Source organism: Podarcis melisellensis (assembly GCF_964234715.1).
Source record: "Podarcis melisellensis genome assembly, chromosome: 1".
In the NCBI taxonomy this organism is placed as follows: domain Eukaryota; kingdom Metazoa; phylum Chordata; class Lepidosauria; order Squamata; family Lacertidae; genus Podarcis; species Podarcis melisellensis.
The window spans coordinates 3943473-3961085 of record NC_138528.1 but is presented as its reverse complement, the minus strand read 5'-3'; the positions used below and the strand labels follow the sequence as shown (position 1 = coordinate 3961085).

At 45.5% G+C, this 17613-nt stretch overlaps 1 protein-coding gene and 3 long non-coding RNA genes across 7 annotated transcripts in view; 1 reads left to right on the top strand and 3 right to left on the bottom strand.

Moving 5' to 3' along the window:
- FERMT2 (FERM domain containing kindlin 2) overlaps nucleotides 1-4334 on the bottom strand; it is an 86466-nt gene extending 82132 nt beyond the window's left edge. For all 4 annotated transcript variants that reach the window (XM_081911442.1, XM_081911443.1, XM_081911444.1 and 1 more), the window contains exons 1-2: nucleotides 4172-4334; nucleotides 2641-2805 (exon numbers count right to left, since the gene is read on the bottom strand). In XM_081911442.1, coding sequence (XP_081767568.1) covers nucleotides 2641-2797 — 157 coding nt within the window. In that variant the 5' untranslated portion in view covers nucleotides 2798-2805; nucleotides 4172-4334. The remainder of the gene's footprint in view (nucleotides 1-2640; nucleotides 2806-4171) is intronic.
- A 389-nt stretch (nucleotides 4335-4723) lies between these two features.
- LOC309372806 lies at nucleotides 4724-11033 on the top strand. Its single transcript, XR_014169692.1, has 3 exons — nucleotides 4724-4910; nucleotides 7398-7470; nucleotides 10114-11033. It is a non-coding gene; the product is annotated as an uncharacterized lncRNA (long non-coding RNA).
- Nucleotides 11034-11160: 127 nt separating this feature from the next.
- LOC309372803 lies at nucleotides 11161-13233 on the bottom strand. Its single transcript, XR_014169691.1, has 2 exons — nucleotides 12854-13233; nucleotides 11161-12295 (listed from the first exon to the last, which is right to left on the bottom strand). It is a non-coding gene; the product is annotated as an uncharacterized lncRNA (long non-coding RNA).
- An 854-nt stretch (nucleotides 13234-14087) lies between these two features.
- On the bottom strand, nucleotides 14088-16160 carry LOC309373364. The gene is made up of 2 exons (XR_014170000.1): nucleotides 15094-16160; nucleotides 14088-14687 (listed from the first exon to the last, which is right to left on the bottom strand). It is a non-coding gene; the product is annotated as an uncharacterized lncRNA (long non-coding RNA).
- Nucleotides 16161-17613: the final 1453 nt, after the last annotated feature.

Here is a 17613-nt window from a genome sequence, read left to right as displayed (position 1 = left end):
ATGGAATACAATATAGTACAATCACAATCAGTAAGAAATAAAAACAAGAAGAATACAATTAAAATGTATATATGAATATTATATCTGACAAACTTCACGGACCAGGGAACCCCTGGTCTTCACAGACTGGTGTTGATACTCCCAGCCCTACCTGAGTTGCCGGGGTTGGAATCTGGGACCTTCTGCAAGGAAAGCCACTGAGCTAGGGCTACAGAAGTGACCACTACAAATTTATGGTCATTCTGATTACAGACTTATCCTCCACAAACAGATGTTCTTCTGCTAAATGGAAGCAATCAGAAAGCTGCATTGTTTACAGAGTTAATGAGAAGATGCATACAAAGTACTTCTATTCCAAACACATTGCTACCCCAAGATTTTTCAGAACAAACAGGATGGACAACGCTGCAAATATAACGTTTTTTCATAGTTTCTGTTTACAGTCATTATCTTTTAAAGGCCAGTTTAAAGAAATGTAGTTCTGTTTTTAAAAAAAACACAGCTGCCATAACTATCCCAAGGTTCAGAACTGTTTTTACTTGTATGGTCCTGTTAGCTTTTAACTTGATAGATATTACAACCTGGCCTACATCCAAGGTCAAAGGTATTGTAAAAAAGTTTCCACTATTTTCATCTGGCTTGTAGAGGGGACTTTGACCCCAGCATGATCTCCTTCATGATCTACACATTATCAAAACAGCACACTTACACAACCTGCTTCTGGAGCTTTATAAAGCCCACTGCAAAAGAGATTCACGCATGATCCTCATTATGAGACATTTACACAGAACCGTAAGAGTTAGAAAGAGGATGGCCTCCCAAAATATATGTTTGAACTTCAAGTAAGCTTTTATCCTGTGGAGGGCAATTAAACTCATCCCACAGAGCATCTTAAAAACTTGCTGTCTCCACTGAATTCCATCCTATACTTTGAGCAAATTATACACATGTGGACAATTCTCATCAATGACACGCAAAGCCAATAGAAGGCATGACTTATTCATTATGTAAGAGACTGTGGTGCTTCTTCGCTTAATATTTGAAGAGGCTGAACAACTTTAAGTGCTGAGGCCTGCAATCACCTTGAAACATTCTTTTCATAACCCGAGGACAAAAAAAATATTTCTAAAACTGATTTTCTACAGTCCCACAAGCCGTATCAAGCCTCCGAGTCCTTCACACACACAAACTTCCTTTTGAACCAAGTATTTATATCTGCTTTTCCTTCCTTATTACATCAGTACGAAGTTTTAGTACAGTGCAGGACGACTCTTTCTTTTTAGCTGCACCAGCTATGACTTGTGTACATAACTAGCCAGCAAATCAAGTATTTACATAGCACCAGAAGTGTGCTGCGGAGCTGATAAGGATGTTGTGTTTAAACTAGTATACTATTCAGACTCAAATGCATTATTAAGGAAGGAAAGCCTCAGATTACCAACTGTATAAACCTCAGCATCTTTTACCAGCACAGGAACTTTAGCACTGAACCACAGTGCACTCCACAAAATGCAGAACACACTGATGAAAGCTCACTAGGCATAATGTGCCAGGCAGAAATGTTCTAATGGCAGTACTGTATAACTTGCTGTATAGCAACAGCTACCATGTCTCATTAACAGGTGCCTGACATAGCCTAGGATACTCTCTAACACAAGAGGCTGCACTAAACCATAACACCATACACTTGCCTAAGAGAGGTAGATAGCTGTAATAACACTGCAATGACTCTTTCAGAAAGTCAGAAGTTTGGGTGTGTGTGTGTGTGCAGGAATGAATATTTTAATAATTGTTTACAACAGTAAACATTGCCCTGCTTAACGATCTTAAAGTTTTTGTAACAACTAGCACAGACCCTCCTTTCCTATCACTTGGTCTAAATTCCTAGAAACTGAACTTAATGAGTCCAAAGAAAAGGAACGGCCACATACAATAGAGCATTCATTAATCTAGAATTTAGAAACCACTTATCATATTTGAGAAACTTCCCCTAATTTGCAGTGAAAACAATGCTAGCCTAGATTCCTTCAGTCACATGCAGTGAATTTCTGGTATTACACGTGAAGTCTATCCCCCTCTCAGAAGCTCAGGACTTTTGGAGGAGGGAGGGGGGCACACCATCTATGGGTAAATCCTCTATGTGAAGCTTGAACATACAAGCACAGTTTATGCAGTTCTTCTGACTGCAAAAATCAGCCTTTACATTTAAACACATGTATGGTCAAATCAAGATCCTTAGACCAATGACTCCTTCGTCTCTGCCACATCACTGACCCAGGATGGCACCTTCTACTACTTGCCATTACATGTCCCTGTAAATACTATCACACTTGCATTTATGTGCAAGTATTGTACAGAACCCAGCAGCCATTGTACAAACTACAGAAAGTTATGGTAGCTAACCAGGAGAAGGGTTAGACCCAGATGTGGCCTGTATTCTGCCTGCTAGAGAAAGAGATCCAACATCAAGTTTCTCTAACAAAAAAACCTGGCATTTAAAAATAGTTATGGGTTTCTGAAATCAGTCCCATGTGCGATGCAAATATGCAATTTCATTTCCACACCCAGCGCGTCCGCCTTCCAGCTTCCACCAAAGCAAGGAGAAAGGCCACACCTTTCCCCCTAATAGTTACAACTTACCAAGTTTTTCCACCAATTTCAGCATGACGCCACCAATATGGACCTCTCCTGTGACCCTCAGAGTTACATCTCTGTTCAGGTCTGTGACATGGACGTTTAACTCCCACGTCCCATCCGCATAGCAGCCATCTGGCATCCGTATACCGTCCAGAGCCATCGTTCCTCCTTCCTGCAAGCAAGCGGCAGAGGAAACGGCATTCATTAGCTAAGCAGAAGCCTCACACTGGGCAGCTCCTAAGCCTCTCCCTGCTTCCCATTTACTGAAGGAAAAGCATGAAGGAGCCAAATCCAGGGAAGGCAAACAAGATTTCCCTAAGTCAGCTGCGAAGAAGAAAGAAGAAGAGGAGAACAGGCTGAGAGCTCCCAACACATGGCTCAATTTACAAAGAACTTAGTGAGGCAATTGGTGGGGGAGGGCAGAGTCGGACTGCAAACTTGCTGGAAGAACGCAAGCATGAAGGCAATGCAAACCAGAACCTTATTTAGCCCCAACTCTGCCTAATATATTTAGAGGAGGGATTACAATGCCCTTATTCAGCTTCTCACCTACACCTACAACACAATGTTTTCCTTATTGTTTACTGTTCATCTTCTCTCTCTCTCTCTCTCTCTCTGTGTGTGTGTGTGTGTGGCACACATCATCCATACTATCAATTTTCACCAGGGCACTCAACACGGATGCGTGACATGCTCCCTCCTTATTACCCTGAGTCTGCACATCCCCTCCAACATCTGTGCTAAAAGGGGTGCGAAAAATTAAGTACCCCTCCAACGGAAAAAGAGCGCCACCCCTTGACCCATAAAAGGCTCTCCTTAGCCCTTCCCTCCTAGAAAATACAGATACTACTGCTACTATTATTATTAATGGTATTTTAAAGGCGAGTCAAGGGCAACTCTATATAGCAGCCAAGACTTTGCTTGGGCGGAGAGAGCGAGAGTCGGAAAGGAACAAGGGAAGCTCTATTCCGGCTGTGCAAGAGGGATGGGGAGGCAGAGGTGGAGGAGATGGAGGGAAGAGGAGAAAGGAAGAGAGGAAGACCCACAATGACGTCCATCCAGAGGAGGGTCGCATGCAAAGAGGGAAGAGACTCTGGAAAAGAAACCTGGGGGGAAATTGGGGTGGGTGGGGGAGGGAAGGGGAGAGGCAGGGAAAGGGGGGTCAGGCAGACATAGCCATCTACAACCACGACCCCCATTGGCACCCACAGCCAGCCCAGCCCCACAACTGGGCATGGGCAGGGATGCGCCCCTGGACCTACAAGTGGGGAATGGCCGGGGAGGAGAGGGAAAAAAGGCAAGCCCCTTATCTTTAAAGGGTGGGGAAGCAAAGCCCACCCCCCCACAAATTCATACATACGAGAACCCCTCGCAGACACAAAGCCCCGTCCTATTCGCACACCGCCTCTCGCCCGCAATGCACGGGCGCGTTCACTCGCACGCACCATTCACACGTTCACACAAATTCCCGCACACTTAGAGAGAGAGAGACTCTTCGCGCCCCTCTCCGCCGCCCCCCCCCAGCCCGCCCCACTCGCCTGCCGGGCTGGGCTCCTCGTCTTCCTCGGCCGGGGAGCGTCCCTTCGTGGGGGCTGCGAGGAGGAGAAGGCGGAGGGCGCTTCTCGCTTCTGGCCGCCGCGGACGCCGCCAGGACGGGAGCCTTCCCCGCCCCCCGGGGCGCCGCCTGAGGGGAGGGAGGAGGAGGAGGAGGGAGGGAGGGAGGAGGCGGCCAGAAAGGCCCGAGGCGGGGCGGGGGGGGGGGAGAAGGGAGGGAGGCGCCGCTGCCCTTTTATGGAAGCGGACGGCGGAGGAGCGGGGGCGCGGGGCCAACATCCGGGACTCCCCCGTGGGCGGGAAAGGAGGAGCGGGGAGGCGGGGGGAGGAGGAGGAGGCTGCCGGGACTCCTGAGGGAAGCAGGGAGGGAGGGGAAAAGCGCGGGAAGACGCCGCTCTGAGGCGATTTACCTCACAGTCGCTTCCCCGCCCCACAGCAATGGGGGCTTGCCGGGAGACCCTCGCCGGGCTGTGTGGTCCTCTGGCTGGGGAAACTTTTTCTTTCCCCCCCTTTTTTGAGAGGTCAACATTTTATATTTTTATTGTGGTCTCTGGGGCCAATGATGGGGTCTGGGGAATGCAACCCCTTTTTTAATGAAGGATTTTCTTGATTTACAAAATCTTTCTCTTGCCGACTTAACGTAACTGACCCGCCTTCGTTTCGTCTCCTTCGCAAACCGCCCTTCGCCCGAAGATCCCAGGGCGGTTAACAGGAGAAAGGTGCGCAATGAGAATACAAAATACACGATAAAACAAAACAATTACAAAGCCACAGAATAAACCAGCCCGAAGAGGCACCTGGTTGGCAGCCCTGAGAGCAAGAAGGGCAGTTTCTTAATAAATACATAGATATACGTGTGTATAAATAGATACATGTGTGTGTTTCAACCTTTGCCAACCTGGTGCCCTCCAGTTGTTGCAGGTCGACCACTATCACTTAGTGGGAAATTCAGGTCATAACCAGAAATTTGCAGAAACAGCTCGCTTTCTCCAAAATACTGTTTTTATGACAAGTGAGAGGGAAATGCATGGGAAAGTGTGGGGCACGGGTCCCTGCAAACAAATGAGGGTGAATGCTCAATAAACAGGTCATAGCTCAGTCCGCAGAATGCGAGACTCCTAATCTCACGGTTGTGGGTTCGAGTCCTGCTGCGGGTTGGACTAGATGACCCCTTGGAGTCCTTTCCAACTCTACACTGCTATGACTACCGTCTGATACCTATAGATCTTCAACGCTACCTTACTAATGTTCCTGTTCTGCCCTTGACTCCCAGCTCTTCCCCCCCCCCAAGTTTTTTTATTGATTTTCCAAATTTATAAACAAATACACAGAAATCCTAACTGTAATTATTCCACAATTATTAACATTGTTAGGTGACTTCCTCAAATCCCCCTGGCTGAATTTTAATGTATATCACTGTAACAGTTTTCCAAGACTAATTTCTCATAAAATTTACTTAGTCACTTAACTTCTTTCTTCCTTTTCATATAAACTTTAAACATATTATTATATAAAATCACATATTTATATCCTAAGCCAATCTGGTACTTGCAAGTGTTTCTATTTAAATCATCTTAGCATATTTAACTAAATATTATTTAAATTTCACCCAATCTTTCTTGTACTCCTCCTCCTTCTGGTTTCGGACTCTTCCGGTCAGATCGGCCAGCTCCCAAAAGTCCATCGTCTTCATCTGCCTTTGACTCCCAGCTCAAGAAACATGCGAAGTTAATTTAGATCCGGGGCGTGTAGTGAGAATGTTAATGATAAAGAAGCAGAGGAGAAATTGGTGTAAGAGGAAAGATGCCTGCCATAGAGTTTTCTTTAGCCCAGGTAATACACTTCTGATGTTGTTTCTTGTTCAGAGAGCGGCTTGACAAGAGGATTATGACATTTGAAGGCCATCTCCAGGCTCTGACTCCAGCCTCAGTCCACTCCTTGTGAAAGTCCCCAAGACGTTTGAATGGTCTTTTCCTGACAATCCTCTCCAGGCTGCGGTCATCCCTGCTGCTTGTGCACCTTTTTCTTCCACACTTTCCCCTTATGCATAACTTTCCATTAATGTCCTTTGATACAGCACTTTGGGAACATCCAACTTCTTCTGCAATTACCTTTTGAGGCTTTTCCTCCTTATGGAGTGTCTCGATGACTTTCTGCACTACTGTACTGTCAGGTCAGCAGCCTTCTCCATGTTTGCGCTTCCTACTGAACCAGACTGAAAGACCATTTAAAGGCTCAGGAATCCATTGCAGGTTTTATGGATTGAATAGCTACTGCACCTTTTCACAATATTCTAATTTTCTGAGATACTTAATTTGGGGTTTTCATCATCTAAACGCCATAATCATCACAATTATAACAAATAAAGGCTTGACATATCTCACTTTGCATGTCATGAGTTTATCTCATATATTAGTTTCACCTTTTAAGTTGAATTACTGAAATAAATTAACTTTCCCACAATATTCAAATTTTTCAAGTTTCACTTGTAAGTCTGGCTTGGAGGGAGAATGGCATGGATGCAGTGACAGCCCCATAGGCCTTGAAGATATCAAGGCAGACATATCGTTCCCTCTTTCTGGAGAAGCAGCCCTACATGATTTGGTTTTCTTTGGACAAGAGACAGCAGGAGGCTTTACGGCATCCATATAATAAACATAAGGGATGCGGGTGGCGCTGTGGGTTAAACCACAGAGCCTAGGACTTGCCGATCAGAAGGTCAGCTGTTCGAATCCCCGCGACGGGGTGAGCTCCCGTTGCTCGGTCCCTGCTCCTGCCAACCTAGCAGTTCAAAAGCACGTCAAAGTGCAAGTAGATAAATAGGTACCGCTCCGGCGGGAAGGTAAACGGCGTTTCCGTGCGCTGCTCTGGTTCGCCAGGAGCGGCTTAGTCATGCTGGCCACATGACCTGGAAGCTGTACGCCGACTCCCTCAGCCAATAAAGCGAGATGAGTGCCGCAACCCCAGAGTCGGTCACAACTGGACCTAATGGTCAGGGGTCCCTTCCCCTTTATAATAAACATATGCAATTATGCAAGCAAACAGGCACTTCTACTGCAAAGCCCTCAAGAGTTCTCTGCAGTGATCACCTGTCCAAGCAAGGACCACACCTGCACCTGCCTAGCTTCAGCGATGTACCTTTAGTTTTAGACCATACTTGGGGGGTTGAAGTCGGCTCCAAATAAGAACTCTCTTCTCTGTTGCAGGCTCAATGTGCAGGCCCTTTTCCTCCCCTACGACAACGCTGGCTGAGAACTGGCCACAGAAGCCGTCTTGCAGGTAAGCTACCCATCTGGGAAAACATCTCCAACGGTTAGTTCCTCTTGAGGGAACATCAGCCTATTGTTCGTGACTATTAATAAGCAATCACCTTAGCAAAGAAGGGTCACCCAGCAGCTGTAACAATATAGAGACTGGATAGGAACCAAGAGTGCAGCCGGGGAAAGAACAGAGAGCTCATTATGTCAGCGAGGGTGGGACTGGGATCAAGGAGTCCTATGGAAAAAATTCCCCCGAGGGAGTCGATCTGTCCCAAAATAACGTCTCAAAGAGTCTCACATAGCACTGATACCCTGAAGATTTAATTCCACACACATTTTCTTGGTGTTTTCACTTCAACAAGCTTGCCCCAGGAGAGAAGTGGAGTGACGTGACCCCATCCCACCCTGTGATTGTTTTCTTTTAACCGAGGGTAATCACATCATTGCAGGGCCCTAATTGCATTATTACTAGTTTGGGGTCAGTGGTGGAATCCTCCTGAAATAGTCTCGGTTTTCCGAAAGTATCAGTCAAGTTTATTTATATGCCCCTTTCCTGCCACCATTATGCTCAGAGTGGCTTTGCAACAGATCTAGACCAAGCATCAACGTAACAGATATTACAGAAAAATGCATAACTCATCAAAGCACAGTGTGTTTCAGAGGTTAATGTGAAAGAGTTCTGGATGTGCCCCGCTTGCTTGGAAGGTGGGAAAGATAGGCAATGGTGGTGGTAGCGACATGGGGGGCGCTGTGGTCTGAACCACCGAACCTCTTGGGCTTGCCGAACGTAAGGTCAGCAATTTGGCTAGCTCCCTCGGGCTGAAAGTGGAGATGAGTGCTGCACCCCAAAGTCAAATCCGTCTGGACTTAACCGTCCAGGGGTCCTTTACCTTAGATGAACTGGAGAGGCTGATTGACATAGAGCATTCTTACTGGGTTGCATATAAATGCTGTACATAATTAAATAAACCATTGCAAACTACTTCAGAGGCAGTTGTATTTGAGTTGAAAACAATGCATCTATAACAACAGGCATAATTATTTCTGCACACATAAAACTTTTGTGCTGCATGGATTAAGACAACCAGTGCCATGCAGTGGTAGTGCTGACAGCAACATCTTGGCTGAATCTGTGTTTCCTCAGTTGTGGTGAGACCTAATTACAGCTAGTTGTTGGAATAATTAAAGAATGGCTTTCAAGTGCCAAACTGGCAACTTGGGCTAAAACTTTTGTATGAATCTGGCTCTTTCTGCATGTTCAGAGAACTGTGGAGGGAGCATATAGATTGCAACCGTTGTGCTCATTCCCAGCATCTATGTATATAACATTTTTATATAGTGTTTTTGTCTTGTAGGGGGTTGGACAAGATGACTCTTGGCATCCTTTCCAACAGTTATATGACCCTTGCATGGTATACAAAAGAAAATTAAAAGCTATCATGAATGAATTAAAACATATTGAAATAGCACAACAAACATAACATCCATTCAGTACATCAGGAGTCAATTATATCATTCTATTTGGCCAAATATAGGTGCTCCCCGACCTTCAAAAGACTTAAAAAGGCACACAGAGCCTAGGTGTGCATCTACCTGACTCTGTTCAGAGTTTCTGTTGAATAATGCAGGTCAGAAATAGGGGAGCAGGTGCGACCTGAATTCCACTCCGTGTTTTCATTGGCTGCTGTACAGTTGTCATGTGAAAAAGGCTTTCGCCCAGCAGCACACACAACCGGAGGAAAGGAGATTTGCATGACTAACATACAGTATGCCTTGCTGTGTGTGCCTAAAAACTAGAAAACTGAATTATAACAGTTCAAGCTTGTTACTTGCATAACTTCTCTCAGCTTGAATGCAAAAACAAAGGAGGCCAGTTTGAAGTTTTAACCTCTATAATATTTTGCTTCCAAGTTCTCAGTGAGCTCTGGACTTGGTGAAAGTCTCCCAGAAGAATCAGAAGACTGGCAAGAAACCCTCTTTGCTCCCAAGGGGTGATTATTTACCAAGTAGTGTTTATCCTGTTGTGCATTACATTGCTTTATAAATTGGTCATCTGTGGGACAAAGTATGTGTTACATTAAATGTTAAATTCAATTCAATATGCAACAGGTTGCCATATCGATCAATCTGGGACTTGTGTTCTGCAGTGGAGGCCTGGCTGGTGGTCCCATCAATAGATGCATTGCGTTATATAGCGTCAGCTCTCAGGCTGTGGAACTTTCCCCATCCACAGAGGTGGCTTCCTTCTGATGTCAGCAAAAAATATCTTTTTGTGCTGACATGGCGGGGGGGGGGCATTAATCTAATCCCACTTTATTGATTCCTGATGTACTGAACTGATGTTATGTTTGTTGTGCTATTTTAATGTTTTAATTCATTCATGATAGTTGGTTTTCAATTTTATATTGTAAAACATCCTAGGGTCATAGAATTGTTGGAAAGGATGCCAAAGGTCCTCTTGCCCAACCCCTTACAAGACAAATCTAAGGGTTAAAGGTGGGGCTGGGAGTATTTCCACAGGCCTTCAATACCACTGTTCAAATATAAAATTAGGCCCAAGCCAAACATGTCATTTTCAGGCCTGTCTGATTGATGTCCACTTGACTCCTGCTAGTTCGTCACTTGCTTTCTCCACATGATTTTTCTGTCCATCCTCAAACAGGTGGATCGTGTGAAGAAATGCAGTGTGTGAGCTGTTGACTGCACAATACATTTTGCTGCAGTTTTCTGCAGTTGCAGCAGCAACTCCAGATAGATTGGAAATTGCACCCTGGAATTTGAAGGCAAGGTTGGGAATTCAGGCAACTTGCGTCATGAGCTGTTAAGGAGCTGTAAGCTCTTCCCATTTGTTTGCAAGAACTGCTCGGATTTTATAGGCAGCTGTATCCAAATAAGGTACTGAAACAAGAGGGCTCAGAAGTTGACATAAATTACATCAGCCAGACCTGGCTTCAGTTTAGCTACTGGACCTGACAGTCTTATGGCTCTCTGCCTTTCTCTCTCTGCAAGTTTGGTATAAGAAAGCCTTTTCCCCTTTCTGCTGCTCAGCACCTCAGTGTCACAGCCTGGCTCAATAGTCTGTAACAGATGGTCAGTTTTAAAACCAGATTCATAATTTTCCATTCCTCATTACACAGGCATTGCTTATGCAAATCATTAACCTTCATAATTGCCACATACTTTGGGGATCAGATACAGGGGTTTGTGGGCTCTTGGGCACCAGGGTGCCAGTGGCCCACCTTCCTCTCCATCACAGAGACCCCTCCCCGCATGGGACCTTTCCTCTGTCATGGTTTGGGGCAGCTGATGGTGCTTTTGCTTTTGTTCCTACACTGGGGTGATGAACCTTAGGCCCATGGGCAGAAGGTGGCTCTCCAAGCCTATCAATTTGACCCACAAGACTCTCCCTTGGTCATGCACTCTCCCCACTCCACAGCCCCCACTGACCCTCCTGCTCTGGGCCCTCCTCAAGTGCTTATGCTTGGTTGCAATGTGTCTTTGAGCTGTAATAATGCCACGTCTCTGCCAGGATGGAGATGTGTGTCTGACTTTTGCATGGCTAGACCAAGACCTACTGAACAAAGGTAAGAGCTGCACCCATTGTGCTACCTAATTCTGCCTCTTGTCGTGCCCACCACTAGTATGTGGCCACCTGTATCGTTGCCCAAATCAGAATGCGGCCACCCATCCGGCTGAAAGAGATTCCACATTAGGAACATTAATGTCATTCATTTTCAGCAGAAAGTGCCTTATGTCGCTTGGGAATTCCAAGAAATCCAAAAAATCAGCAGAGTTTTGAAATCCCTGGTTAAAATGAGAGGAGTGCTGAAAGGTTCTGTCTACCATATTGTTTCAAAATGTCATCCAGTTGTATCCAAACATAAAACCTGTTCTTCAATCTTAGTAATTGTCATGGAAAATTTGGTAATGATATTTTAAGAAATGTCTAAATTCAAAGATACAAACATCTTTGTTGTTGACGTCTGTCTCAGGATACAATGGAGGAGTGTGCCTTTGTGGGTAAAGTCAAACTGTTGGAAGGTTGCAGCACCTGCTGTGGCTGTAGAGACTAATATGGGAGAGACATGTTTTGTTGCAGCTGGGGCTGATGAAGGCATCTAGTTGTGCTGATACAGATGTACCATGGTGTTTCTTCTTTCTGGACTCCTCCCAGCAGTTACTCCTCCTCTGGTTGCTAGTATGGACACATGACCTGACAGTCTGTCTCTAGGTACTGCAGTTGTCTGCCATGGATCACTTATGAGGAATGGATGAAGGAGTTGGGGATGTTGAGCCTGGAAAAGAGGCGAGTGAGAGGATATCAAATATCTAAAGGGCTGTCACATAAAAGACAGAGGAAGCTTGCTTTCTCCTGGTTTTCTCTTTGGTTTTCATTGGACTCAAACCAATGGCTTCAAGTTGCAAGAAAGTAGATTCCAACTCAATATCCAGAAGATCTTTCTGCCAATAAGAGCTATTTGACAGTGGAATGGACTCCCTTGGAAGGTAGTGGGCTTTTCTACATTGGAGGTTTTTAAGCAGCGGTTGAATGACCATCTGTCATGGATGCTTTAGCTGAGATTCCCTCATTGCACAGGTCAGACGAGATGACCCTCAGGACCCCTTCCAACTTTGTTATTCTATGTATGTTAGGGTTAGCAGCATTTGGCATCCTGTGGGTTCAATCTGGAGTTCAATCAAGATTCAACCCAGATCCTCTCGAGAGCCCTTGCACACAAGGAGCCCTGTTATGCACCTCAACTGCATTCTTTCGTGCACACAAAAGGGTCTTTAACGTCTTTCCACTCAATATGATCAGCCAGATTCACATCCAAATAAATGAACTAGCAAGGAGACAAAGGAGCATTGTGTTATCGATACATTCCTTGTGTGAAAATCCTGATACAGTTGAAAAACCAGCTTTTGCCAACCTGGTGGCCCCCACATGTTTGGGCTGCAACTCCTATCAGCTGCAACCAGCAGTTAAAAATAAATGATGGAGTCATTGGCTCCATAACTACCTCCAAATGAATCAATGAAGTTTGAATGTATGGCTCTTTGAGCAGATCGCACACACGATATCACAGTTTTCCGGTTTAACAGCTGGGATCTTGCGAATTGCATGATTATCTGATTAAAACTGGAGAATCGTGCAAGCTTAGCCGCTGGCATGGCCCTTGATGCCCGCATGGATGGGAAAGTAATAGGAACAATGACTTGTTCTGGGGCGGCACCTTAGTACTCAAAAGGGAACAAGAACCTTGTGGTTAGACCACAGACCTCGGAAACAGGAAATGCGGATTTGTCTGTCAGTACCTAGCTTTGCCACAGATTTCTGCAGGGCATGGAGTCAAGCCAACCCACTCAGGGCTTCTGTGAAAGCGTGCGGTGAAATGTTATACCTTGAGATGTATTTGCCCACCGAGATGGTGACTGAATGGCCAGCCGTGGGTCTGCTATGCCTCTTGCAAACTAAAGGATGGGTGTCCGATTTCCTTCCACGATTTCATCATCCACAGGTTGTTGCCGTGGTTTTTCAGGCTGCGTTGTTGTAGAAACTGAAATTTTAAAAATGCATTTAGGAAAGAAGAGCAGAGGTAAATCCAATAACAACGTCAACCACACTTGTATAAGATAAATGGACATTAAAAGGTAGCTATTTTAGCCCTTGGGGTAAATTCCAAAATCCATATTAGGTCAACCAATGGCCATTCTGATCAGGGTTATATGGGACTTGCAGTTCAAGTTAACTAGAAGGCACCAGGTTGGTTGAGAGTGGTCTAGATGGTAAAACAAAATTGGTGGATGGTGGAGTCTTGGAGTTTGCAGGTTCCGCCGGGCTTGCAAGGCTTGGTGGCAGCAGCCTGTTCTGGGGGCTGGGGTCGGGGGAAGCTCGGGCTTCCCCCGCGCCAGCCCTGTGCCTGGGGGGGGGGCGTAAATAATTTTTTTCCTTTATTCCCCCCCCCAAAAAAAAAACTAGGTGCGTCCTATAGGACGGTGCGTCCTATGGGGCGAAAAATACGGTATCTAACTGTTGGAGAGGCAATAGGAATAATGCTTCTCTAAAACCTATGGTGAAAGATTTTTGGCAGAAGGCAACAAACTTATCAACAGAACTGTACAGAACAACCTTACATTTACAGAGCAAAATATCCTTTTGAATTATATACCCAACACATGGAACCTTACAAAGAGACAATAAGAGTGGACTCTCTGCACCCTTACCATGGCAAAAAGACAGATACTGATGAACTGGAAAAATAAAAGTGCAATTCCCTTCTCCAATTGGATTGAAGACCTACAAACTCTCAACATATGAACAATTTATACCTGTAACTTCAGTATAAACGCAGACTTGCCATGGACAAATTCAATGATATTTGGAATCCTTTCTTACAAATATTGTAATAGGTTAAGATCTGGTGAAGTACAACAACAACTTTGCAAAGTAAAAACAATCAAAAAACAAAAAAGAATGGCGAAAGCTGGCAGGCAAAATGTTCCTATGGGCTAAGCCACGGGTAGGCAAACTAAGGCCCAGGGGCTGGATCAGGCCCAATCGCCTTCTAAATCTGGCCCACAGATGGTCTGGGAATCAGCGTGTTTTTACATGAGTAGAATGTGCCCTTTTTTAAAAAAATGCATCTGTGGGTTATTTGTGGGGCATAGGAATTCGTTCATCCCCCCCCAATATAGTCCGGCCCCCCACAAGGTCAGAGGGACAGTGGACCGGCCCCCTGCTGAAAAAGTTTGCTGACCCCTGCGTAAGCATAAGCATAGGGCTGTTTGAACCCTGGAGGAAGAGGCTGTAACAAGAAAGGTTATTTCCACAGTGCCTGAACTCCTGTGGCTTTGACAGTCATTTACAGGAGGCCTTGGGTATGAAAGGCTTTCATATGAGCAGGCTCATTAAAGACTCCAGTGCCAACAGCTGGATCTGTTTGCACATCAAACACACCCCATGAACCGCCTTGCTTTGTTGTTTGCTGGGTCCCGAGCCATTAGAGCTGCTCCTTGCTCCACTCCATGGGTTGCAGGGTGATTCTGCAGGCTTCCTGAGCTGCTTCTACAGCCTGCAAAAGAGAACAATTTGGTGGCTCCCCGCACCTTGTGGCACCTTAAAGAGCAACAGATCCATTCCTTCTGGGGGGGCTTTCGTGGACTTGAGGGCACTTGGTCAGACAGATGAAATGTTGAAATATATATATAAAAAATTAAAGAATTGTCCAGTAGCACCTTGTTGCTGTTGTTGTTTAGTCGTTTAGTCGTGTCTGACTCTTTGTGACCCCCTGGACCAGAGCACGCCAGGCACTCCTGTCTTCCACTGCCTCCCGGTTTGGTCAGACTCATGTTCGTAGCTTCGAGAACACTGTCCCACCGTCTCATCCTCTGTCGTCCCCTTCTCCTTGCGCCCTCCATCTTTCCCAACATCAGGGTCTTTTCCAGGGAGTCTTTTCTTCTCATGAGGTGGCCAAAGTCTTGGAGCCTCAGCTTCAGGATCTGTCCTTCCAGTGAGCACTCAGGGCTGATTTCCTTCAGAATGGAGAGGTCTGATCTTCTTGCAGGCCATGGGACTCTCAAGAGTCTCCTCCAGCACCATAATTCAAAAGCATCAATTCTTCGGCGATCAGATCAGTAGCACCTTAGAGACCAACTAAGTTAGTTATTGATATGAGCTTTCATGTGCGTGCACACTTCTTCAGATACACTGAAACAGAAGTCACCAGACCTTATATATAGTGGGAAGGTGGGGTGGGGATGTTGTCTCCTTGGTTAAGAAGGAATGGGAGAAATATATAATGTATCTAAGAGAACACTATAAGCAACTAAAAACTTTGGCAGGATTTGAGTAATGCTTGCAATGTACAAAAAAACTATGGGAAAATGGACTATCAAAAAAATTAGAGAAAATAAGATAAGCAGATAAAAAAAGAATGACAATGGTAACCATGGAAGGGTGGAGGGAAGTCAAGGGATTCAGAGAATCCTAAATGAGGAGGTGAATGATGTGTTAGAATTTAAATATCTTATGTAAATATTAATAAAAATATATTTTAAAAAAGAAATGTCTGCTTGGGGTTTCCATGGAAAAGCTCAACTGATGTGTACAAGGGAAGAATAGTGGTCCATTAACAGTTGCAATTGTGGGAAGCAATACTATATTTCTTTCTATGCTGTGTTATGCTCTGCTGTCAACCATAGTGGGAATATAAACCCACAAGTCCCAATTAAGTCCATGTTTTTAATAGAATAAAAGAGGTTGTGTGTGATATTTAGAGCTCAGGCTTGCAGCTCTTTTAGGAAGTGGGCTTCTCTAAAGACATGGTGCTGAACCTCTTCTTTGCATTTAAAATGCCTATTTTAAGACAGTCAGATAGCAGCTGTGTGGGGCTGGCAGGGCTGCTAATTGTAATTGCCACAGGCAGGGGTGGGGCAGGGAGTTTAACCCTTTCCAGCCTTGCTGCAATCTGGATGAAAGGTGCTCCTGTGAAGCTGCTGCTTGCATCTGGACGGGAAGTCTCATTTCCCATGGCATCTGAGGGCTGGGCTCTAGTGGGGGAAGGGGTTCCCTCCAGTAGTAGCTACTGCTATTTGCATTTTTTTTAAAGTACGTGTGAAATGCAAAGGCTCTGTTTAGTTTCAGTCTAAGATAAACCATTGAAATGTTCCTTCGGGTTACCCAGGGGGCCAGCAGTGTTTGTGGGAGCTCTTCCCCACTTCTACCTGTTCTGCTCTGGTACTGCTTATGCTCCCCAGTGGCTGCCAAGAATGACAATGGGAAAAGGAACGTTGATGTTGTTGTTAATTGGTTGCTATTTTAAGGAAATGTAAATCAAAGCAACAGGAGGCGGGTGGCGCTGTGGGTTAAACCACAGAGCTTGCCAATCAGGACTTGCCGATCAGAAGGTCGGCAGTTCAAATCCCCGTGACGGGGTGAGCTCCCGTTGCTCGGTCCCTGCTCCTGCCAACCTAGCAGTTCGAAAGCACATCAAAGTGCAAGTAGATAAATAGGTAGGTATTTGGCGGGAAGGTAAACGGTATTTCCATGTGCTGCTCTGGTTCGCCAGAAGCGGCTTAGTCATGCTGGCCACATGACCCGGAAGCTGTACGCCGGCTCCCTCGGCCAATAAAGCAAGATGAGTGCCGCAACCCCAGAGTTGGTCACGGCTGGACCTAATGATCAGGGGTCCCTTCACCTTAAGTCAAAGCAACACACATCAATATACATGATGATGTCCCTTCACTTGTTTCCAAAACTACTTCAAGCCACATTACCAGGAGAGAAGCATCTCAAGGTGGGGTTGCTGTTTTGAGCAGGAAACTTGCATCGCAATCATTCTGTCCGAAGAGCTTGAAGCTGGAATTTCTTGCCATTTCAGACGTTCAAAACCCAGAAGACAAAACTATGTCAATATACTGTTTGAAAATATAGATTTTAATGCTCCTTTCCAGATTGTTTTGATGCCTGACTCATGTCTCTGGAAGACTTTTTGCAACTCCACCCAGAAAGAGTAACTGTTATTTAAGAATTTTCCATTATGGAATGAAATACCAAAGCTTGGGGTGGGGTAGGGAAGCAAACACCATCCACATTGGGGGGCATTATTCTTATCATTGTCCCACATTGGGGGGGGCATTCTTGTTATCAATGCCACACTTGTCACTAATATCCATTTATTTTGTTTCATTCCTCTGCTGTACCTTTCTGTTGGCTCAGGGTGGAGAGCAACACTTTAGAATAGGGAAAAATGGTCAAGCAGAGCCGCCAGCTTTTGAATAATAAATAAAACACATCCATTTGCAACAATTTTTCAATGATTTTATTTATATGTAATTGTCAGGGTTTCAGGGAGAGAAGAGCAGATGGGGGAGGAGACAGAGAGCGAGGGGGAAGAATCCCAGAGAGATGAGGAGGAGGATGACGATGCCCAAAGGTCGTCCATGAGTCTGACCAGTGAGTCAGAGGACTCCCAAAAGGGGGCCCCCCTGGTCAGACCAAAGGGGGGACAAGGGGGAAGCAGTGAGGAGCAGGGGAGCGAAGGGAGAAGCCCCAGTGGGAGTTGGAGACAGCAGCCGGCTTCTCAGCCGGAACGGAGTGAAGGAGGTGGAGTTACCAGTGTGTCAGAGGGAGCAGAGCAAGAAAGAGACAGGGGAAGGAGAT